Here is a 24049-nt window from a genome sequence, read left to right as displayed (position 1 = left end):
CTACTATTATTAGTACCCTTATTTACTAGCATATATACAACTACATAACACAAATGACTCTTATTACCAAAGCTTCATCACATGGCACTACTACTGTTTTTTTATAGTAATAATTACTAGTAATAGTGATCTAATTATAACTAATAATGTATCATTATTACTAGGCTTACCAGACTGCTAGGGATCTATATTATAATATACATATTAATATACATAATATACATATTTCCTCTTGGTTGGTTATTAAGGGGTGAGGGGGTGAGTGTGCTTGTGTGTGTGTATATAGTGTGTGTTCTGTGTGTAGTATGTCCATATGACAACGTGTGTAGTTATTATTATTATTATTATTACAGTAACAAATGATAACGACAGTGATACATAATAATAACACTGTTAATACCATATAACCTTCTTCCATATGTCCTGATGTGTCATCTGAATCCACCCCCTGTTGTTAACCTGGGCTCCAGCGGTGTTACACGGCTCCTCCAGCAGATGGCGCTGCGCTGCTGTGATGCTGCTGCTGCTGCTGCTGCTGATGATGATGATGATGCAACTGTCTCACACGGACACCCGCCCATAGAAAGGCACCAGCAGCCGCTTCATGCCTGTGTCTCCGTGGACCGAGACGTGACCGTGATGCTCACACCGACCTGAAGGGATATAGCTAGCTCTAACAAAACAACCAAAAAGACAGACAAACAAACACACGACGACCCCGAAGAAAACCGCCTCCAGCCCACCCTCGCCTCACTGCGTGCAGTTATGTCTCTGAGGCGCTGCCCTCTCCCGCCATGGCTGAAGTCGCAGCGTACCTGCTCCTCTTCGTTGTGCTGATTTTCTGGGAGGATGGGGAGCTGAGGGGAGCGCAGGCCGGCCTGCTCCCCCACGGCCCTGCCTCACCGACCCAGGACAATGGCAGCAACCCGGCCACGGCTTCACCCACCCAGCCTGCAGGTACACAGCACCACCCCACCCCACCACCAGGCTTTTTATAGCCTGCGGTCTTTCCGCGTCTCTCACACAGCCCTGCTGGGTTGTTTGGGTGGCTGTGTTGGACTGAAATGGGCTATTATTGTGTTCTTTTATTAGTATAGTTTATTTTGATTTATTTTTCAGATAATCGTATTCTGAGGGGGGCTGGATGGCTCTCTGAAAAATACTGGGTCTATTTTTAGTGAATATCCCCACGCTGTGTTTATTATCAGAGATAAATAAATGATAAGGTTGCAGGACTGTATGGTGAGCTGTACTGTAACCCCCAGTGTCACATTTCCTGCCTGTATTCCTGCCTCGCTACATCCCATAATATGCAGTTATACCGTGCAGAGATTTAATGGATTTAATGCACTTTGCCACGGTCTGTGTGAATAACCCTTTGGTGGAGGCTGGCAGGAGAGGCAGTAGACCCCCATATGTCACAGGAAGGGGCCTGTGGAATGGGACAGGCGTTAAAGGGGAATAGCACTGATTGTTCAGATTTGCTGCATTGTTAAATAATTGTGAGCAAAGGTCATTCTGAGTGGTCTGGTTCGGCATGCTCCGTTCCAGAGAAACTTACAGAGAAGTGTCATGTGCTTTTGATAGGAACCAGGCGTCCGAAGTGTTTAAGTGTCTCTAAAAGCTGCCTCACGTCACAGGGAACGAATGGTCTGGAATACATTGCCTAGGACGATGCGTGGGGCACTGCTTTATGATTCTTCGGAAGTAAGGTTTAAGCGGTACATTCAATACCCAGAATTACCACTGTTTTACTAGTATAAACATTTAGCTACATGTCATAACTCAGAGGACGCATGAAGACACATGAAGGTTCGCTGGTTGTTTTGAGTTGTCAATGAACTGGCTATATGTTTTTATTGTAGACAGCCAGGCAAATGTGCTCTGACAAGTTGACAAGTTCTTCTGGTTAGAGGCCCATCTTCACTCCACTCGCCTGGAATTCTTTCGTCAGCCAGCCTGCAAGCCCCCAAAGAAGACCTGACATCATCTCAAAAAGTTTGGAGCACATTTCCCCAACCTATCACCCCTCAGAATATTCACTGGTGGTTATAGACACTTGTTTGAGTAAGAAAAAGGGTCGGTTACATTTCAGTGGATGAATTTTACAGCAAATGTAATATATTAGTGGAATTCCCCTTGAATTGGGTAAGACATTTGAGAAAGCCCCTTTTATGCAGAAGCCACTTTTATACTTTAATCTGGTTATTAGTGTACCAGTGCTCACTGTGATATCACCATGGAAAGCGGTAGGTGAATATTCTCTCAATTATGAAATGATCGAATGCAGCTGCATTGTTCGAACATGACCGTTTGTCAGCAACCAGCACCAACAACCCTCTACTGCACTCTCATGTCATTCACCAGATTCCTCACGGCTCCAGTTCAAAGCTCATTGGTAAATTGGTAAACGCAGCAGCGTGGCTACAGTATTTTTTTTTTTTATTCAGATATACACTTTTGTTTGTTTATGGGTATGAGTATGGGTATGAGAGTGTGGAATCGTAAACCCAGTATTGGGAATTGAGTCGTGGGCTGAGTGTACATAGCTATTGAAGTTCTGTTCGGATCGGATTAGTTCAGTTATTTACCTCTCTTTAGGGCTGTACGATATTGGACAAAACTGACATCTGTGGTTTGTATATTACGATATTAAAAAAAGGATTTCTCCAGAACTCAACGATCCAACATGTCATGATCTTAATAATGCACTTTATGTATCCAGGGTGGGAGATATGTAAGGGGAAATGAGAACAGCTGCAAAAAGTAGTAGTGTGACATGTTTGCTATAGTTTGACACTGGACTCGACACTGCACGTCCTGCGATGTGACGAATACGTACATTGCGATGGCGGTTGTGTGGTGTTGTGCAGCCCCGTTCCACAGTGATAAAGCTCTCAGGCTTATGACACAAGAGTTAGAAGTTAAGTACACATGTCCGCATGTTATTGGATAGTGTTATTGGATTTCAGATGTGCAAATGCACACACAAGTTCTTGCATCCAGGCAGCAATAAAATCACCACAGGATGAAAGAGTTCAGTATGCATGTTTTGCGTCATGTGGTCACATGACCACAGCAGTTGCGTCCAAACAGCTGAAGAGTGCTGGTTCTTATTTCAGTTTGGGGCAAAGCTAGGGCTGCGTAATATTGAAAAAAAAAAAAAACTGCAACTGCAACAGTATTTCGATATTAATATTAATACTGCACTAAAATAAACAATAGCACTAGCACTAGCAAAGTTCCAGACCATATGGCAGTAAGAACTTAACACGTCTCCTCCGGTACATGCGAAATCACCAACCACCAGGCAGCCGATTTTAAGAGCAAGGGAAGAGATGGTCATCTACCCACATGGAGACAGCACAGCCAGTTGTGCTCTCTCTGACTGCGGCCGCTGATGGCATGGCTCGCCACCCTCTTGCCTTTACAGTACAGTGCTTTCTACTGGTCAGGTTTTGTCAGCATAATGACACGGGTGCACTTAACCTTAATCTTTAGGACTGAACAAGATCTGAAAACCTGTGTGCGGGTGTTCCTGTACCAAGAACATGTGAAATGTAATACAGTCAATGCTTAATCTATGTTCTGTTGTTTGCTGTGAAGGAAAACTTCATTTTAATAGTTTTTTTAACAGAAACAACAGGAATCATGTGCATAATCTGTTGTGTGTGTGTGCTGCTGTGTGCCACTGTCTATACTGAAAAAAAAACCCTGCAACTGCAACAGTATTTCGATATTAATATTAATACTGCAGTAAAATAAACAAAATTGGGCAGATATAACCTGACATAATTTGTTTTACATGACTTTGAACATCCTGCGATGTGACTACTGTGCATGCCCACATTGCGATGACCATGTTGAAACAGTGCAGCTCTAAGCAAATACAAGCTACTTTTTCATTATGCTGTAACAGAGCGATGCCACGGAAGCCAAATCCTGCGGTAGATATAGTTCCCCATTGTTAACTTTTTTTTCCTCTGGTACAAGTTGGGTTTTAAGTCTGTGCGCGAGTTGTGGAGACTTGCTGTTAGAAATGTGCTTCAGCTTTGTGCTATATTTAGGTGTGTTTTGGCCGTTGCGCTGTGGAAATCGAATTCAGTGAATGGATCTCTTGGATCGGCCTACTGAACCGATACCCTGTCCAGCTAATGTTTAGTTTCGGGACAGATCGGTGCATCCCTGATTGTATGTATGTATGTATGTATATATAACTCCTACTATAAACGCTGTGTTCTGAGATGTGTCTAAGTTGTTAAGTGATTCCCTTTTTTAAAACAGGGAAGAGATTCAATCCCGACTCACTGAATCAGGAGACTTGTCGTTGTGTACTCTGAGAGCAGCTGTAGTGCAGCGCTGCGTTTGGGTGCAGCTCTGTGCTTTCTCTGCTCATGTGCAGTGCAGACAGTTGCCACTTTGATCTATTTTTAAGTCTCTCTGACAGAGCTGGGGGTCTCTGTCTCATTATTATTTCATAGCGAAGATAAGGTTAAAGTAGGATTCCTGCAGCTGTCAGTAAATTACAGCAGAAAATAAAAAATAGCCCTAGCGACACTGATGGAGGTGGCATTTCACGTTTCACCATTTCAGTGCAGTCTGCCTTCTCCTTTCCACCTGTTTATGAAATCGACTGAGATTCAGTACAATAAGAGATGCCACACAACCACTTTTCCTTTCCCAGCATTGCTAATGGAATCTTGGGAATCGTCCAATACTAATCTACTGATGTGGGCAAGATGATGATAGTGTATTATTGTTAGGCATGCAGCAGTATGTGTATTCATTGATAAACCTTGCTGCATGCAGTCATATGGAGAAGATGCAGTAGCCTGTTTCAGTTCCATCCAGAAACCCTAAACTGTAAGTTGTTATCATCTTAGCAACAGACCATGCTTAGCTTAGTTCAGGCTGATTGACGTCTGACTCTGGCGAGTGCTAATGACACACAGGAGCTAGAAGTACACTATACGTCCACCCATTGCTGACACAGACACACACACAGCATGCTTAGCCAATAGAATAGGACTCTCTGGCGCAGATAAACATGAACATGAAACTACTGTATTTATCAAGCTGGTTTATACACACATTTTATTATGGCGACAAAACTCCCCTTTACCCTTTTCTCCCAGTTTGGTACTGCCAAGTAAGTCACCCATTCTTAGCTCCACTAGCACTAGCAAAGTTCCAGACCATATGGCAGTAAGAACTTAACACGTCTCCTCCAGTACATGTGAAACCACCAACCGCCAGGCAGCTGAATTTAAGAGCGAGGTAAGAGAGTGTCTTCTACCCACATGGAGAGAGCACAGCCAGTTGTGCTCTCTCTGACTCCGGCCGCTGATGGCATGGCTCGCCACCCTCTTGCCTTTACAGTACAGTGCTTTCTACTGGTCAGGTTTTCTCAGCATAATGACACGGGTGCACTTAACCTTAATCTTTAGGACTGAACAAGATCTGAAAACCTGTGTGCGGGTGTTCCTGTACCAAGAACATGTGAAATGTAATACAGTCAATGCTTAAGTGATGTTCTGTTGTTTGCTGTGAAGGAAAACTTCCTTTTAATAGTTTTTTATAAACAGAAACAACAGGAATCATGTGCATAATCTGTTGTGTGTGTGCTGCTGTGTGCCACTGTTGATGTTTCAGCCTATTATTAGTATTATTTGCTGTGCGTGCACATTAACACCACATTGTGGTGTCTCTTGACATCCCTTTGCTACCCCTGGGCCACCCCAGCTAAAAATGCCTAGGACTGCCTCTGCTGCTCCCCTGTCCTGATTGATATTTCTTTTTTAAAACCCCCTAAGCTTTGAAATAGGCCATGTTTAACTTAAGCTCTTCACTTAAAATGAACATCTAAAAGTAGGCTGCCCTGCTCAGACTACTCGAACACTCTACTACCCCACAGGACACACAGCTAACATCATCACATCTCAGAGTGTGAGTGTGTGCTATTTCAGGCTTGATTCATTAGGACTGGATCAGATTTCTTCTTCACTTCCTGCTGATATCCGATCCAGCATTTTCTGCTGACATCATTGTTGCTGATATACTACCTCTAAAACATGTTAGCTTATTACATAAGTACAAACCTCTCCTCTGTCATATGATTCAAATGTTCAGTGCCAAGTGTTTGAGTTAACACTGCTCATCATTTCCTTCCAGAGCTGTCATCACTGACCCTGAAGGTGTGGGTGAAGGATGCGTCCAGCCAGCGGTACCTCAGTGGGGCCGCAGTTCGAGTATTCATGAACGGATCTCAGCTTCACTCCAGCCAGTCCCAGGAGAATGGAGAGGTCCTGCTGACCATACCCTACCAACTCAGGGTCACGCTGACCCTGGTGGCCAGCATGGAGGCCTATGTGCCCACTCAGCTCCCCTGGAAGACAACCAAGATGCCCAGTAAGTCCGTTGCTTACTCTTCTATTCAAAAAGAACATATTGTTTAGTTATATACAACCATAGCGTATATAATACTCTGTTTATACAGTGCTTTCTGTCAGATAATCTTCACTGAGAAATTGGACAGTCAACCAAAATCAGATCAGCATGCTCAGCTATAACCGGTTCTGTGCTGGTCACATTTACACTTGTGCATCGCATGAGAGTGCCAGTGACACCATGGCTGTGACCATTTTTACAGTCACTGTGTTGTCCACCTGCAACGTTTGAAAGAGTGCTTTTCAGCTGAAATGAATGAAAGTTGAATGAAAATGATTCTGTATGGTTTCATATATCATTTTTAGAAAGAAAGAAAATCAGAATCATACAAAATTGGAAATTGACCAGTCATGTTAAAAAAAATCCTGAATTTGAAATCTGAGAAAATTGCAATCAGTGCATCTCTAGTTAGATGGTAACAGCTGTTTTTCATAGGCAACATGTTAGATGTGTAAGAAATGGGCAGCGTGATGACCTGACTAGAGCGACAAGAGCCAGATAAACTCTAATGGCCAGACAACTGGGTCAAAGCAGGCTTGTAGTGTACTCACAGTGGAAGAGTCCTCAATCTGATCAAGCATCTATGGGATGTCCTGGAACAGCCAGTCTGATCCACAGCAGCTTACCTCGCAACTCACAGGACTTAAATGATCTGCTGCTAACGTCTTAGGCCAGATACTACACGGGACACCTGGTGCCAGATACCAAGAGGTCTTGTGGAGTCCATGCCTCAAGGAGTCCATGCCTCAAGGAGTCCATGCCTCAAGGAGTCAGGGGACCTACACAGGCTGATCAGTGTAGTTTTGTCATGGAGCTGGGCAATATGACAATATTTTATCGTATTGTGATAAAGTTTGTTATTGTGATACACAATATACTTTTATGAGTGAATCGTGGATATCGTCAGTGCTTAAAGAACACTGATTACCTGCATGTTTCATTACAAAGAGTGTAATCAGTTTAATTATATGGAGTGCAGCATATTCTGAGTAAAAATCACGGTTCTCAGTATGTTAGAGTATTTGGATAGCAGTTTTTTAAATGTTATGCTGTTGGTGCATTTTGTCTACAAGAGGAAATATTCTGATAAATATTGAATATCGCAAAAAAATCTTTAAATATCGTGATTCATATCACCAGGCTCTACTTTGTCATGACTATAGTTTTTGACCCTGTTTACACCAGGTCGCGTCATTGGACTGGTTCTGTATTGTATCCTGATAAGATTTTAGCCACATGCATTTACACTGGGTAGTCACATGCCTCTCTGGATAGTCAGACTGAAGTCTGATTGCTGTATGGCATGGAATATGCAAATTTACTCCTTTGCACAGCAATAATTACTGATTTTTTGCGTTGTACTCTGAGAGGTTTTGATTGTTGAATGCATCTTGTAGAGACGACTGCGTTTACACTGCTATAACGTGGCTCAACTGCGTCTCACACCACCTCCTGTAGTGGTTTGAGTGATCAGATTTGTATCGGGTTTAAATCCAGATATAGTCCTGATACTCAACATGCATTAAGTGACCAGGTGTAAACAGGGTCTTTGTTATGCCTTTGAATATGGACACTGTTAATACCAGCAGAATTCAGTGTTAGAAACCTTCCATTCAAGTCCTGTTTTACCCGAATAAGCTTGTTCCTACCATCAGTTATGTCACTGTGTTCCAGATCAATGTCTCTGGGTTTAAACAATGGCTTTCACACAGCGCTGCCAGAGAATGAGTTCTGCGAGCTGCCGTGACATCACGACAGCCTGTTTTCTAACACTCTGACAGTATTTTGACTCAGGCACAAATGACCTTTAGCTGCTGAACGCTGACACTAACACTAACATAATTTAGGCTGAGCTGGTGGCAAAAGAACTGATGTGAACTCATTTTTTCACATTCCCTTCTAGTATTTTCTGCTATTACCATGTCCCTGGTCCCGCAAACCCAAGGCAACATCTGGCTGTTTGAAGACAATGTGTTGATAACACGGAAAACATCTGGTGCGTACCTATTTTGGATCCTCTAAAACAATATTTTGTGTTTATTGTTAAAAACAAAAACAAATAAAAACTGGAACAGAATTGCATGGTTTCACCTAAGGGCCACAAAATAAAAGTAAGGGTCATTCCAGAGCTTTCAATCTGGGATTTGTTTGAGAGAGAAAAAGATTTCAGACTTCAGAAGCTCGATTTAAATGATGTAGTCGAATTAGGATTACCGTAAACACACCTGCCCAGACACTTACATTTACTGTATTATTTCTCCTGAAGACCTGTCGTCTCAGCCGAGTGTCCAGTTCCCCAAGAGCCTCCTCTCACTGCCTGATAACACGACCATTTCCATGGTGACTGCCTACCTGACCGTTCCAGCCCTGCCCCCTCAGAAAGACAGTCATTTCTGTACAGTGGGACTCAACAACAAAGGTATGCAGACATGCTGACTGTTAATATCTCCATCTTTGCCAAGATATCATGATGATTGGACCAATAGAAATGCACCAGAATGACACGGTCATTTTGAAGATCTGAGGTTTTTGCATGTATATATAACTATGTGTCCAAATGTTTGTGGACACCCTTCTAGTGAATGCATTCAGCTATTTTAGGTTGTACCCATTGCTGACACAAATATGCAAATGCACACACAGGGCTTGTCTAGTCCCTGTAGAAAAGTACTGCCAATAGGGTAGGATCCTCTAGAGCTGATGAACATGAACATATTGGCACCTTGTCTAATGCTGGAGGTGGTGATCTTCCAACATCCTGACAACACTAATTGCTAAAGGCAATCAGATCCTCCAAAATCCCAAATGCTCCAAAATCTAGTAGAAAGCCTTCTTCCATGGACAGTAGAGATGGTTACTCCAATAAAAGCATCATTTTTAACACCCTTGATTTCAGAAGGAACTATGGATGAACAGATTTCCCAATACTTTTGTCCATATAGTGTATGTCATATTTTAAAACAGTTACAGCCTGTTTGTGTTCTCAATTGTCAATACTGCCTACTGCCTTAATGAACCTAAAGGATCAGCAGTGTTTGACACTGTTGCCATCAACTGAGGTTTAACAAACTGTGTTTAATAGATTAATTGTTGGGCAGGTCAAGTCAATGATGACTACAATTTCACTTATTGACCTTATTGATTAAATAATAGTGTTGAGTGATTAGCATAATTGATTGAACAGTATGTCAGATCTGCTGATCTCTGTGTAAAACTCAATGTAAACAAATCCTTTCAGCTGTAAGGGTCTGTAAGTGGGCCCACCCTTTGGTTCCTCACTCTCACAGTATTGATGTATTAATTATAAAGCACTGTAGTTAACACCATAGAAGAGCCTTTTACAGACAGTATGCTGTAGGATGTAAACCTTAATATCTGCAGTGCCAGCTGTTCATTAATGATAGTGAATTCCTCTGAAGTTTCAGGATACGCGAGTGTGAAACTGAGCCCTGTGGCCATGCTCAGTGCTCAGTTGCTGTCCAATGGGAAGGAGATTGACATTAAAGGCTCCATTCAGCTCACAGTACCTTTACCGTACCACACCCACCTTCAAGCCTCCGACTCACTCCCTGCCTGGACCTTTGACATGACCACAGGTGGGTGGAGAGCCCTGTAGAAAAGCATATGAATGATCAGCAGGGTAGAATGTAAATAGTGGCATATTTCTCCATTGTCTCTTGTCCCCTGAGCCCTGCCATTTTCAACCACTGGAGGTAGCTCACACTGTTTTCCATAACATGCTATGCTCACTGAGGCTCACTGTGATCTCAGATGGTCTCAGGCTTGACTGTTGACGTTTTGTTGACTTTGGCTATTCTTTTGGTTTAGGTACCTGGGTTAATAAAGGTGTTGGCTCTGTCAGGAGGGAACGCCATGGTTTGGTCTGGACCTATGTGGCTCCTCATCTCGGAAATTGGATTGCAGCACCATCTCCTTCTTCCAGTGGTAAGAAACAAATTAGCTATGTCCTACACCTTACTTTTAATAATAGCATATCAACATAGTACCTGTATGTTGGTTCTAGAAAGTTCAGAAAATGCTAAAGCAATCAGTACAGAAGTATTGCAAAGTATTACACACTTACAGCTTTCCATGGAATTATTATTTTAGCTACTACTGAAGAAGTAAGTTTAGATAGAGAAGCATCACCTAAAGCCATCATTGTGGAACAGTTGTTTTCAGGTTCAGTCTTGTGGACCCACTGCCCTGAACAGTCTTAGGCCTTCTCTGCCCTAACCCACCCGGTAGCAGACGTCATATAGACAGTTTTTTGGGCTAAATCCAGTTAGCCCATTATGGACTTTATTTATCCCAAAGAGAAACATTAAAAATGGGGTTTTTAGTTCTGTCCCATTTGCTTAAAATGTAGCCCAAATTGGGTGTCTGGTTAAGACCTAATATAGCTGTGACAATAATTCAATAAAAAAGTTGTGTACAAACCCAAACCCAAGTCTTTCTGAACATAATCAAAGCTGTTCAAGAACATGATATATTGACATCCTGGAAAGGAAAGAGATACATGAAGCGCTATTGATAACTGCTCTTGCAGCACTGAAGGACCATCACCCAGTGCAGCACATGTAATTTAAACATAGAGGGACGTCTTTTCCCAGACGTCTTTTGAAAGTCTTCTAGCCTTTCACTTTTCAACCAAATATTAACATTGTTAAGACATCATGCAAAGTGGCCTTTTTGCACATCTGATCCCTCTTGCAAAGGGCTTGATAATTACCTGACAAGCTGGATTAGGTCTGCTGCTGACTGGTTGAATCTAGGCTGGGCAGTGGGTCCCCAGGACTGGTCACAAAGTTAATAAAATATTCAAATTAAAATGTTCAGTAATTCTCATTCCCAAATATGACATAAGGACAAGACCATAACATAAATAACTCACCCACCTTATATCTATATAGATTTAAATTAAATATTTAAAAATGCATAATACTATTTAAGTAAAAATCAGAGCAGGTTATTATAAATCTGTCCATAGTATATAAAGTTAGTTGTTTACAGTGTTCTGTCACCATGTTTATACTCTTGGAGCCCCATTCTCCATTCTTCACATGACATTCGACCCATGCATAGCCCACGTACAGGGTTATGGTTTAATTAAGAGATGTACAAGGCACCTATAATCTGTGTTCATCACTGAAGGCTTATGTATACAAAGCCATTCTGCCTGTTCTTGTACATTTCTAGCCCAGTAACCAGATTTGTGTTTGTGAAAATCTAGGTTACATGGGACATGCAACTTCGATGGATTTCATCTCATACCATACATACCTTCTTATGGGCATCTTGGGCGGTACTCTAGTGATCGTCATTGGATTTTTATCTGTGATTTTATGTCACTGCAGGTAAGAGATCACTTTTACCACCCACTTAGCCCAGCTGGATTGTTATTGTCTTTCAGATACACTCACCTTAAGTTCAGAATCTGACTTATCTGATCCTGTCCTGCTCAGCTAACTAAGCTCAGACTAACCAGAATCATAATCTTTGTCCTTATGCCAACACTGAGGAGCAGAGTTAAAGTTTTAGTCTGCCTTTAAAAAGTTACTTTCCCAGTTTATAGCCACTAACCAACCTGCTAAATAATATAGGATTTTTTTATGTGCTTGCTTTGCAGAGATTTGAACCATGAGACCGAGCGAAAACGGCGGAACTCCACCAGACTGTCGGTTCTAAAGAAAGACCAGACCACATCCACCAGCACGGATGAAGTCCATGAGCCCTTGTACCACAGTAGGGACATATCTTACCCAACAGCAGCTAGAGGTGTAGGCCATCCTGATTTATCAGCCTCCCCTCGACAACAGGCCAAATATAACATCTATGTCGAAAACGTTTGTCGACCTGTGGGGAACCTGTATGAGAACATTGGGACTGCCGGTCTAGAGAACCTCAGGGCTCCAGTACCCAACTTGTATGTGAACAGTGATGAAGTAGCAAGGCTTCGAGAAATGTCTGACAAGAGCACCTCACGGCAAGCCCCTGGTGAGAGTGTGGTGTATCGAGACAAGCTGTTTCACATCTACAACCAGCCTGTGGCCATTGTACAAGCTCCAGAGCTCTTCACTGCCCAGGCACAGGCTGATCCCACTGGAAGCAGATGTGCCACCTTCCCCCGGAATGGCATGGAGCACGGAGCACAGGCTGAGCGCAACTTTAAAGACAGTTTCACCCAGACCTTGCCCAAAGTCCCACAGCAAGACAGCGATGAGCAGCCTGCTCTGGAGGGCCCTCAAACCTCTACTGCCAACCCAGGAATATGGGGCCGCTTCAGTCACCTACTCGAATCTGTCTCCGTCCCAGGTACCCTGAATGAGGCAGCTGGAATGGGTCCATTCCGCGGTGAGCTTCAAGGAATTTCTGAGCAGACCCTGCTGGAGCTCTCCAAGGTCAAGCCCTCTCCCCACCCTCCTCGAGCATGGTTCGTGTCCCTGGACGGTAAACCAGCAGCCCAAGTCCGCCATTCTGTAATCGAGCTCCAGGGCAGGCACCGGCCAGGCAGCAGCAACGACACCAGCCTGGACTCCGGGGTGGACATGAACGAGCTGCAGCAGTCAGTGCGGAAGAGTGACCGGGAGGGTCCCTCCATCAGCAACATGCCCAAAGCAATAGGGGGCAGAGGCCACGAGGAACAGGACTTGAGCAGCAGTGAAATTGGAAGTCCCGAGGATGCATCCCTGAGGAACACCTTAGAGGGCAGCAGCACAGCTATCCCAAACATCCCTGAGGACAAGGATGCTTGTGACACCTCCAGCGAGTCCAGATCCACCCCACCACCTCGTAGGCTGCGGAAGGTACGGGACAAAAAGCCTGATAAGAAAACAACTCGACATATGAGGGAGGAGAGGCCGCAAACAAAACGCTAGCCTGACATTTGTTCAGCCTTTCTGCTCAGCCTGTGTGGAGCTTTTCAGTGTCTGCCAAATATATCTGGTTTCGATCAACTTGCCTTATTGTATTGTCATCAGGAAGGGTGCCATGATTGATAAAAAACAAGAACCTGTCTTTAGCGTTGGAGCAAAGCTTTCCAAAAGTGTTTTTGTGGCATCTCTAATTTTGCTGGGTCCAACTATTGGGAGATGCATCCATCTGCAGAGCTGGAGAGCCAGACGCCGTTCTAGACCAATAGATTCGGACCAGCAGTTCCAAGGTGTGGCATTATTATGGCCACCTAGCTGCAGCAGTTTTAAGTTTTTCTTATTTCCCTTCACAAGAGAATCTCAGGTGTTGTTAGAAGCTGTTGTGGATCATTAGTAAAGCAGATGAGCTTATTTTTAAATACACATAGAATCACAGAAGAGTAATTGTGAGGCCTCTCCTTTATTAAGATAAAGAGTGCTGCCTATTGATGCTGAAATTTAAGCCAAGCGTATAACCTTTATGTCTATAAGGTTTTAAGCGAGTAGTTTTAAGCTTTTCATAGACAGTTTTAATTAATAGGTCTGTCCTTTACAAGCACAGCTATATTTTGGAATTATTTCCACGTTAAAGTCCTACAATTGAAATTTTGTTAAAGGCATTCGTTGTTCAACTGCTGCTCCATTTAAGGTGGAACGTAAAACTCGACAAAGATGCTAACTTGTTAGGTAAATGCGTAGTAACTAATGTACATTTACTAAAAACTGAACCGCGGCTGGCTCTCCGGGCTCTGCAGGTGGATGATGTTGACTACTGGCCAATAAGTCCCTCCTACACAATAGGTCAACTCCTCACTCCAGTGTGTCATTGCCTGTGTCACATTTGTAAAGTCCTATGTTTACCTAGAGTGCATTGAAATAGCGTACATATTTACATTCAGATTCAACTTTTTTTCACTGTGAGCACAACGTCTAAACCTACTAAGCTTTTTTTTAAACTGATGAAGAGTCTGCACATGAAAAGGATGCTTGTAACGGGATAATAACAGAAGACTTTGTATGCCTGAGGTTGTCCTTTTTAGTTTTACATTTAGGTACTTATGTAAAATATTAAAAACAAAACAACTGCCACAGAGTGCCATGATAGGAGAAACAAGGACTTTTCGCAGCAGTGGCATCAGGGACGGCTATGGCAGCTGGGAAAAAAAGTGTGCAGGTTGGCCTAGACTGGTGTTCTACTACGGCAGACTCATCTGTCTGCTATAGGCACTTAAATGCAGTAGCAAACCATGACTGTTAGAGTAAGGCTTTCAGTTCTGGGCAGTATGTTAGGCTGCCACTCTGACTGTATTCACAGTCAGCGACGTATCTTGGACTTCCAGAAGGCCCAGAATAATGTTTTGTCTCTAAATTGGTCCCACTTAATGTAAATGAAAGCTGTCAGTGGTTGGTTGATGCGGTGGTTCTGCCTCTTCATAATTATGCTGGCGGTCCTAACCAATGGGCGAGCGTGTTTGGGCCAGTCTACCCAGATACCAAGGTGAGAAAAGTACCAATTCTGACCATTTTCTGCTGGATGTTTCTGAAAGAATTCTTTTGTTTCCAACCAAGTCTGCAGTGTGGAACTATTTTACAGTGGAACATGAAAACAGACCATAATATCTGAAACTTTTTGAAACTGAAAACTTTTACTAAAGCGCTCTGTTTTACCAGCGGGAGAACCGCTTACCTTTCAGCAGTGTAGAGCCCATTCAGAACCAGGGGGTACCACTAAACACATACAGAAAGTGACCTGACTGCTGTGTTGTAAAGGAGCTGGGAGCTGATTAGTCAGTGAGGAGAGTCAGGCTGGATTATAAGATATTAAACACAGTAATTTTCAGAAAATCTCTACTAAACTAAATAAATCTCATCATAGAAATTGATACTAAAAATAAAGGGATTTTATTGAATGTATTAATTAGATGCTCATCTAAACTGTGTAGCTATTATTTAAATAGGCACAAATATCGGATCGGTATTGGCTGATACATTAAGAGACTCGGATTGGGGGGCAAAATAACCTGATCGGGACATCCCAAATAAAATATTTTTTTTAGTTCCCAAAAATCATTGGGCCTTCTCCATCTTACTGTTCTGGTTAGAGTTTGAATTTTGACTCTAAATAATGACATTATCACTTCAGTGCTGCATTCTTAAAGACACTGGATAAGGAACTCATTTCAAGCCATTTTTCTGAAGCTGTTTCACACAAGCAAGAGCTGTGTCCGGTCTTTATGTTAGTTTTTTTGCTTAGTGACACTTTTTCCCTACGTCTACAGCGTTAACAAAGATTCATTTCTGGTTGCCAGAGCCTTCCTGCCATTTGTTGATGCTGAAAGTCCTTAATAAACATGAAATCCAGTAAATGTAGTGATTAGGAATGTTGTGAAACAACAAGATCAGTCATATATTTTCCTCAAGTATCTAACTAAAACACAGAGGACTAAATTCTGGCATTCGGGACAAAATAAAAAAAAATAAAACGAACAAAAAAAAGGTAGCGCACTACAACCTTAGAGGTCAAAGATTTTAGGTTTCACACACTCATTTACCATTGTTTATATTGTTGAAATTTGCATGCAGTTTGTTGTGAAGGTTTTCTTTCCACCATTGGACGATATTATGTGTTAGTGAGAATGTAGCAGAAAGCATCCGAGATTTGGCTCAGGTTTATGTCTTCTTTTACCAAGGCTTTTCTTCTGTGTTTAAAGTGTAAGCTTAAATGGCCATACGTCCAGCACACCATGATGTTTTTGTGCGTAGATGTTTTGGTGGGTGATATTACTTCACATAAGTGACCAGTAGGTTCTAATATATTCACTTTCTGAACGTGTTATTACTTTGAGTTTATTATTTTTCTTAATGTAGCTCTGATATTCTGAAAGAAACACTAATAGACTGGTAGACTGTTACCAAGTAGCAGAAGTGTGTGGAAGTGAGTTTTGGAAGGCGGTTTTTAATTTTTTTTTTTTTACATTATGATGATAATACAAGAGAGATGCATGGCTGAAAAAGAAGCTGAGAAGATAATGTTCTTTGTAAGTAGTGTCAACCAAATGTGTTTTGAAGCCACTTTTCCACATTGTACTGTGTATGATTTATGTTCATCGTAAACTCCGTCCATTCAGTCATTTTGAAACAGGCCACTTTACAAAGCGCTTAAGGGAACGTCCTCCCATTTTTCAGATGCTTTGCTGACCAGCTTGTGATTTGCCTTTTTTGTGCACATCAATAAAGAAAGTAACCAGTGCTCATGAGTTCTGCTTACCTAAATGTTTATGAAAACGTAATCATAAGCCGTTTTGACGTATGAAATCCGGACAAGAATCAGGTCCGGACAATATCCAGAGTTACCCTTTCTTGTATGTAGGACAGCCTGGGATGTCCGTCGCATTCTCACTATAGAAGTTAATCCATGTGGTTTGTGAGGCGCCTGTGTAGCATGTGTGGGAGGCACGCCAAAAAGCATGCTTTAGTATGGAATACATTTAAAAGTTAAGTATTCTCAAATACCCTTGATACATTCTCAGAACCGGTCGGTTAGCACAGACACTATTATCCCACAATGCAGTGCGGAAAAAAGTGGAGAAGCTACTTAGGTCTGAAAAAATTATTAGAAAACTTTGACGACTAATGATGCAAGTGCAGTGGTTGGAGGAGTTGTACTGATGTATGCTGGCATGTTGGCATTGCAACGCTTCATCACTTCCTGTTAAGTACAAAACAGGTTAGTATGTTAATATTTGCCCTGGGTGGCAGAGGTGATCAATAAAGAAGATGGGAGAAGGGGGGGGGTCGAAGTTGAGGTGAGAATGGATGGGTGTATATAGGACTAAGGTGGAGGGGTTGGGACGTGACCCATCTCTCAAAAGTTATTTATGTCATATCTCCACTTTTAAATAAATGTAGAAAAGCTAAACTTTCAAAAGTTTGACTGGTACTCTAAAAGCAATGAACTGAGTCAGTGTAGAACCCAGAATTAACAACAAAAACAACAACAAAAGAAATAAAGTTAAATGTAAAAAGCATAAAAATCATTGAAACTACCACTTTAGCTTCAAAAAGAAATAAAGGATAACACCCATCTTTGTTGACTGAAAGTCTGCAGAGTAGAACTGCATTGAATAGTGGAGCAGTTTGTTTGGTTATGAAGCTCCAGAGAACGAGAAGACACTGTATCACTACTCTTGGTTCTGTCGGTGCTTAGCACTGATCGGTATACTGGTGACATATAAATTAAGACTCCTTAGATCTCCCCCCACTGGTGGTGGTCTTGTCTTCCCATCACGTAGCCTTAAACGTCTGACAGGCCCATGGAGACCAGCGTTTTTGGGTTGGGCTTCACTGACATGCTGATTTAACTCTGGAAACAAGTTCTGTTGAGTTTTCTCAGACCCATTCATTCTCCTGATGACGCACGCTGGTCTGAGGGGTAAGGACCTGTTTGACAAATATGCCTTCATACCCACTGTTCTCCGAGAGTCTGATACAGAAATCCGTCCCGAAGACCTGCACCTGGATCTGGATTCTTTACGATGACCTTCTGAACTGTTCGTTCTAGAGTCAGTGTTGTGGATGCAGAGGCTTCGTGTGTCCAGGGTAAGGGATTCAAAAGAAGAGGGATCCAGTGGTCCTGTTGCAGATACAGCAGATCTTCTTGTGCTTTTTAGAGCAGATGCCCTGGCAGTCCGATCCAGCAGGCCAAGACCTGGAATGAACAGCTCTGAACGCTGCTGAATGGTAAGGCTAGTCCTGGAACCATTAGCAGTAGACTCTGGTGCTTTGACCCCAGCACTGTTCCATGTGAGAGGGTTGTAGATGACATACCAGTCTAGTGGGCAGCAGACAGACTGACGTAACCACATCTCGATGCACCCAGAATGGAACTGCAGAGAGAGAGAGAGAGCAACATTTGGATAAAAGTTCTGTCCTCATTGCGGTCCTATGGCTGTTTTTTCAGGTTTTACCATTCCTCAATGACTTTGTTGGTACAGCTGACAAATATGGAATTATGAATTATGGAGTGTAGGGTGTGGGTTTAAAATATTTGACAGCAGAACACATTCCTAATGTTTGATGAATTATCTCAAATATGTAAGTATATTGATCATTATCCGAGAACTGCTTTGAGGGACACGTGCTTTACGCATGATGCTAGGCCTGTTAGCATCACACAAAAAACAAAAATTATTTGTTGACTTATGTTCATGGCTGATTGCAGTTCATTTGCGCTAGCACTAGTATACACCATTAATAGATCACTGCTGCCCACGGGATACATTTTAAACACTGTTAAAAACTGTTCTTCAATAATTACTTAATACATACTTATGATTAATTATGATACAGAAATATTGTTTTAAGGGTGGTTTTGAGAACACATATTATGACTGTGCAGACATCTTTGCGGGCAGTTATTTCCCGTAAAAACTTTGCTCATAAAATCATGTTTTTAGGCTTTATTTGCAGGCAAATATTTATGTAACATATATAAGGACTTGTGAAAGTTACCTTGTGTCGACAAGGTAAAGTTTTAACATGCTGGCCCAAATGGAAGCTCTGAAGGCAGAAGCGGCACTGCATGCCCATTTCCAGAAGTTTGGAATTCTGGCGAAGACGCATTACTGGTAAACTCTTCAAAACGTGCTCTGGAACCACATCCAACATACCAGGAGCCTTAATGCTGAATGCGTTGGTGGGGCTGCAATAACAGAACATTATACCGTTGTTCAATCCTTAAAACAAACCAAATTATTTGAAGTTTCCCAGACAGAGATTAAACCTAGTCCTGAACTACCTTTTAAATGGGAATCCTACTTTAGCATGCTGTGTTTGTGGACACCCCCCAAATGAATGCATTTAGCTACTTTAAGCTGTACCCACTGCTGACACAGATGTGCAAATGCACACACACAACTTGTGACTTTAGTCCCTGTAGAGAAGTACTGCCAATAGAATAGGACTTTCTTGGGGAAAGTAAAATAATGCCAAGCGGGTGCTGGAATGCTATAAAGCCCCAGCATTGAGCTGTGGAGCAGTGGAACTGTGTTCTCTGGAATGATGGTTGTGCTCCATCTATTACTTTTTTATTACTATTACTATTACTTTTTTAGATGAGTTGGGGGTGAGGTGAGGTGGGGTGGTGATCATCCAACATCCCACACTTTTGTCACTACATGCAATCAAATCCTCACAGCAGAGCTCAAAAATCCAGTAGAAAGCCTTCTTCCCAGGACAGTAGAGACAGTTACTCCAACAAAAACAGAATAAACCTTTTTTAATTCCCTTGATTTCAGAAACAATGAATGAGCAGGTGTCCTGATACTTTTGTCAATACTGTGTACAAGCCCTGAAGGCTTATATATATGATATTTGTTTGATTATAAGGGGTAAGGAGAGGTTGGAAAATGGTCCAAACAAAATGTAGCTCTTTGATGTTATTTAAGTGAGGGGTGTGTTGTCTGCTGGATCCACACTTACTTGCTGTGCATCAATTGACTGTCTATTATCTGTGCTTTTTTCAGCTGGAGGTCTACACTTTGCTCCACTGGTTGCCACGGCTGGTTCCTTTTCTGTGGAATCACATTTTAAAGACAGATTTAGTAAAGACTTAGATCCAAGTAAAGATACCATCGTTGTGTCCATATGAAGAACAGCACTGAATTAGACACTCACTGCTCTCACTGCAAAACTATGCTGCTGATGGCTGCTTGTCTTGAAGCACTCCTCACACAGGTGAAAATAACTGCAAACAGTGCACCTACAGCATAAGAGCAGATGTACATGAGCTACATGGAGATACAAACTAAACAAGCAATAGGACCTCAGATATCTCATTTCTCTTGCTTTTTAAAATTTCACTTCAGTTCACTTCAGGACTTCAATTTCATTTCAGGGTATTTCAGCCAACTACCCAACCCCCCCATTAGTACTCTTCCCCTATCCGATGTAATGCTCCCGACACTGGGAAGGGAAAGGACTGACACATGCCTCACCGACACATGTGCAACTAGCCACTGCTTATTTCCGAACTGCCGACGATGTAACGCCCACGGACAACCAACGCGCGGTGCCAGTGCCAGCCAGCATCACAAGTGAAGTGCTACCCCCCTAGAGATAGCATGGCCAATTGTGCTCTAATATCTTTCTTGGCTGTTTACAAAGCCTGGCAGCAAGCGCTTTAAGTTGGTCTACACTATATGGACAAGAGTATTGGGACACCTCCTCATTCATTGTTTATAACTGAAATCAAAAGTTTTAAAAAGTTAGAGTTGATCCTGCTTTTGTTAAAGTAACTGTCTCTACTGTCCAGGAAAGGAGGCTTTCTACTAGATTATGGAGAGGCATTGGTATAAGGATTTGATTGCATTCAGCCAAGAGTGTTAGTGATGATCACCTCCCCACCTCATCATCCCCAACTGCAAATCCCAAAAGTGTAGGATGGAGCACCACTCATCCCCGAGAACACCGTTCTCCCACTGCTCCACAGCTCAATGCTGGGGGGCTTAATACCCTTCTAGCCCACACCAATAAGTTCATGTTTATCTGCTCCAGAGGGTTCTATTCTATTGGCAGTACTTCTCTACAGTACTTCTCTATATGTGCTTTTGCACATCAGTGCCAGCAATTGGTGCAACTTCAATTAGCTGAACGGATTAATTAGAAGGGGTGACCACAAATATTTGGACATTTGTACGACTAGAGCTTTTAAAAACAGTTTATATGTAATAGAACATCTGCTGGTTAACGGCCCTCAAGCAATCCAAACAAAACCCAATTATTGTAAGACTATCACTGAGGGGAATTCTATGCAGAGCCCTCAATTAATGGCTTTTTAAAGGCTACTAACTAATCAGTGTAGAAGAAAGTGTTGAGTAATAAAAGAGTACACTTACTTGAAGCATTTACCAGCTATGGGACAAATTCTGCAGTTGTTGCATGGGATCCCGAGGTGCTTGTCCAGACGCTCCCTCTCTGAGGAAGTGCACAGTTTGCCAGCAGTCTTTACCTGTAATTGGACAGAATTGACAGGTGTCCATCACACTGCTTCCTATATTTACATCTAAAACAAAAATTCCAAAAGAAATACACACAAGGAGAAGGGTAAGAATTCCCTTCTACATGCTACAGAAACAAAGTCTTACCTGCTGCAGTAGAAGCTTCAATGCACAAAAGTCCTCTCTGCAGAGCGGACACTTCACCATGACCTCTGTCTCTGACTTAATCTGATACTCTGCCCACACTTTCATGCAGGTGACATGAACGTTGTTTCCACATCCAAACCTTTGCAGTGACAACAATCAGCACATCATTAAGCACAATAATAACCAACAAGCTCAAGTGAATGTTTTCAACATTATGCAGAAGAAAGGCTGGTTTGAGAGCAAAGGGAGGCTCTACATAGTATTAGTATAGTGTTCCTAAAATAAGTGATCAGTGAGTGTGTATATCTAATCATCTAATCATAGATATATATAATCCATAAAAGAATAAATACTGCCTGTAAAGTTTACACACCAGAGCTAATGATGTTTAAGTAAAGTTAGGTAAAGGTATAAACCTGCAGTGTGTCACTGGAAGTCTTTTCTTCATCAGCTCCTCTTGACAGATGGGACAGATATCACCTTCTCCAATGGCCTTCTGCCTGATTGTACCATCCTCCCCACTGGAACCAGGCCCTGGAGGGGCAGAGGGGGTGCTGTCAGCCAGACACGGAGTTCTGGCCCTGTACAGACCCTGTAACACCTCCAAGATCTGTCTGTCCACAAGGCCTGTCTGGAAACAGTCTTGATGGGAGTGAACATGAGAAGAAACTGGTAAGACAAGGCATCAGAGAGCTGGCTTCCCAGACCTAGATCAAGTCTAAGCCTCAAATCATTTCCAGCTAAGATTTCCATACAGGGCCTGTATGGGCAGCCCTACTGGGAACCAGAAGGTTTTGTCCTCGGGTTCCACATATGGATGCCCACCATGGTCAGTGATGAGACCAGGAGGTGTTAAAGATGGGCCCCATTTGGGTTGTACACTGCATACGGGGCATAGATGGGACCCGTGTGAGATTAAGGTGGTCCGTAACTTGGCCCATGTAAACCATGGAAGCCACCTGGAAGGCACCTAGCCCATGTTTCACCCATGTGAGCCCCACATGAGCATGTTGGCTGGGTCCCAGTCTGATTCTTCACTGACAAGACTAAACTTAATCTTTGTGCAGTAAACTGTGCAGTTACTCACATTCGTGATCTCTTGGTAGTCTAAATTTACGCAGCAAAATCCTGTAATGAGATACCAGAAGATGGAGTGAGGAACCATCAAGAAGACCTACACTGGTGGGCGTAGCGGTCAGTAAATAGGCCATTACCAGCAGATGTGTTTGCAGAGGTCCTTCCCTTTCTGGTAAGCTGCACACGTGCAAGTGTGAGGATCACCAAGGCACACCTTAAAGATGGAAACATCTTGAAACACTCCACTAACAGCCTGTAACAGTTCACTAATACACTGAATAACACGGAATGAAGGTGGACACAACACACAAGAACTCACTTTGAAGTTTTTGGATTCCCCATCTTCCTTTAGCAGGAATCCTGTAGGCCCAAATTCTGTGAGGATGAAAACCGTCGTGCTCAGGGCCTGATCCTGACGCCAACTTACGGCATCGCTGACTGTTTGTCTCCACGCTGTTTTACGGAACATGACTTGTTAGCTAGCGCTAGCTTGTTAACATGCCACTAAGCTCGTGTGTATGACCAAGTGCTCGCTGAGGAACACCTGCCCGATAGTTAGGACAGTATAACCAGCTGTGGGAACACACACACACACACACACACTGTGTAATCCTCAGTAAGCACTAAATAATGTGTCAGAATAGGCTACCAGTTGTCGAAAGTTAGCTACTAGTTAGCTAGCTGCTAGCAAAGCTAGTTACTGTGTACCGCGTCCATTGACAGTGTTTCTATGGCAACAGCCTGCGAGCGGTATGCAGTGCTTCAGACGGCCGCTAGATGGCGGTGCTACTCTTTGTGCGGCTGATGCAGCATCATGGCGGTCAGATTTCCTACATAAACAACAGAGCCACAGTTTACCATACCCTACTGTACAGCAACCTTTACATAGCCTGCAGTACAGTTTATTCATTAGTATAGAGGCCTAAGTTATGTAGGTGCCACTACTCTGATTTGGAGATTTTTTTTCGGTCTGAAATAATGAAAAAATGAGATGTTAACCCCCAGCAAAACAGCCGAGGTGTTACATGAACAAATCAAAGAACTTGTGAAGGATTTAAATGGAGCTGGATATTCTTAAAAGCATCAACCCACTGAGTAAACTCTTAAAATCACCCTGAAATGGAGATCAGCATAGATCCGTACCATACATTTCAAAGTCAATCCAGCTACCCAGCTAAAACACTGGGGACCAAGACCGTCATGGCTGACCAGCTAAACCAGCTCCAGCCCTCCATAAAGCACCCTGTAAGCAGCGAAGGGTGGTGAGAGTGGGAAGGGACATATGATATCATATTAGCTTTTTCCCCCCAGTTTTAGTCATTTCCAATTCCCACCCACAAGCTAGATCTCCCTCTATCCCCTATGATCCTTCCCACACTGGGAGGGTACAGGCTAGAATGTGCTTTCTTCAAGGTAGGTGAAGCTATAGCCACCACACCTTTTCATCTGATTAAACAGCTAAACACGTTT

At 42.7% G+C, this 24049-nt stretch overlaps 2 protein-coding genes across 3 annotated transcripts; one reads left to right on the top strand and one right to left on the bottom strand.

Moving 5' to 3' along the window:
- Positions 1-548: 548 nt before the first annotated feature.
- On the top strand, positions 549-16608 carry fam171b (family with sequence similarity 171 member B). Its single transcript, XM_072683633.1, has 8 exons — positions 549-957; positions 6172-6408; positions 8351-8443; positions 8714-8866; positions 9867-10043; positions 10276-10392; positions 11681-11804; positions 12077-16608. Exons 1-8 carry the CDS (start codon positions 795-797, stop codon positions 13323-13325), a joined length of 2313 nt encoding a protein of 770 aa, XP_072539734.1. The 5' UTR covers positions 549-794; the 3' UTR covers positions 13326-16608.
- An 836-nt stretch (positions 16609-17444) lies between these two features.
- Positions 17445-23275, bottom strand: zswim2 (zinc finger, SWIM-type containing 2). Of its 2 annotated transcripts, XM_072683657.1 has the most exons (10): positions 22899-23275; positions 22717-22793; positions 22590-22630; positions 21919-22144; positions 21503-21641; positions 21254-21366; positions 20034-20118; positions 19839-19930; positions 18870-19059; positions 17445-18244 (listed from the first exon to the last, which is right to left on the bottom strand). In XM_072683657.1, the coding sequence occupies exons 1-10, from the start codon at positions 23046-23048 to the stop codon at positions 17540-17542; spliced, it is 1818 nt and encodes a 605-aa protein (XP_072539758.1). In that variant the 5' UTR covers positions 23049-23275; the 3' UTR covers positions 17445-17539. The 2 variants fall into 2 exon arrangements, with proteins under 2 accessions (XP_072539758.1, XP_072539757.1); XM_072683656.1 differs by lacking the exon at positions 22590-22630 and having other exon boundaries at positions 22899-22990.
- Positions 23276-24049: the final 774 nt, after the last annotated feature.

This window comes from Salminus brasiliensis, chromosome 7 (genome assembly GCF_030463535.1).
Source record: "Salminus brasiliensis chromosome 7, fSalBra1.hap2, whole genome shotgun sequence".
Classification (NCBI taxonomy): Eukaryota; Metazoa; Chordata; class Actinopteri; order Characiformes; family Bryconidae; genus Salminus; species Salminus brasiliensis.
Note: the sequence above shows the minus strand (reverse complement) of the source record. Positions and strands in the feature narration are given on the sequence as shown.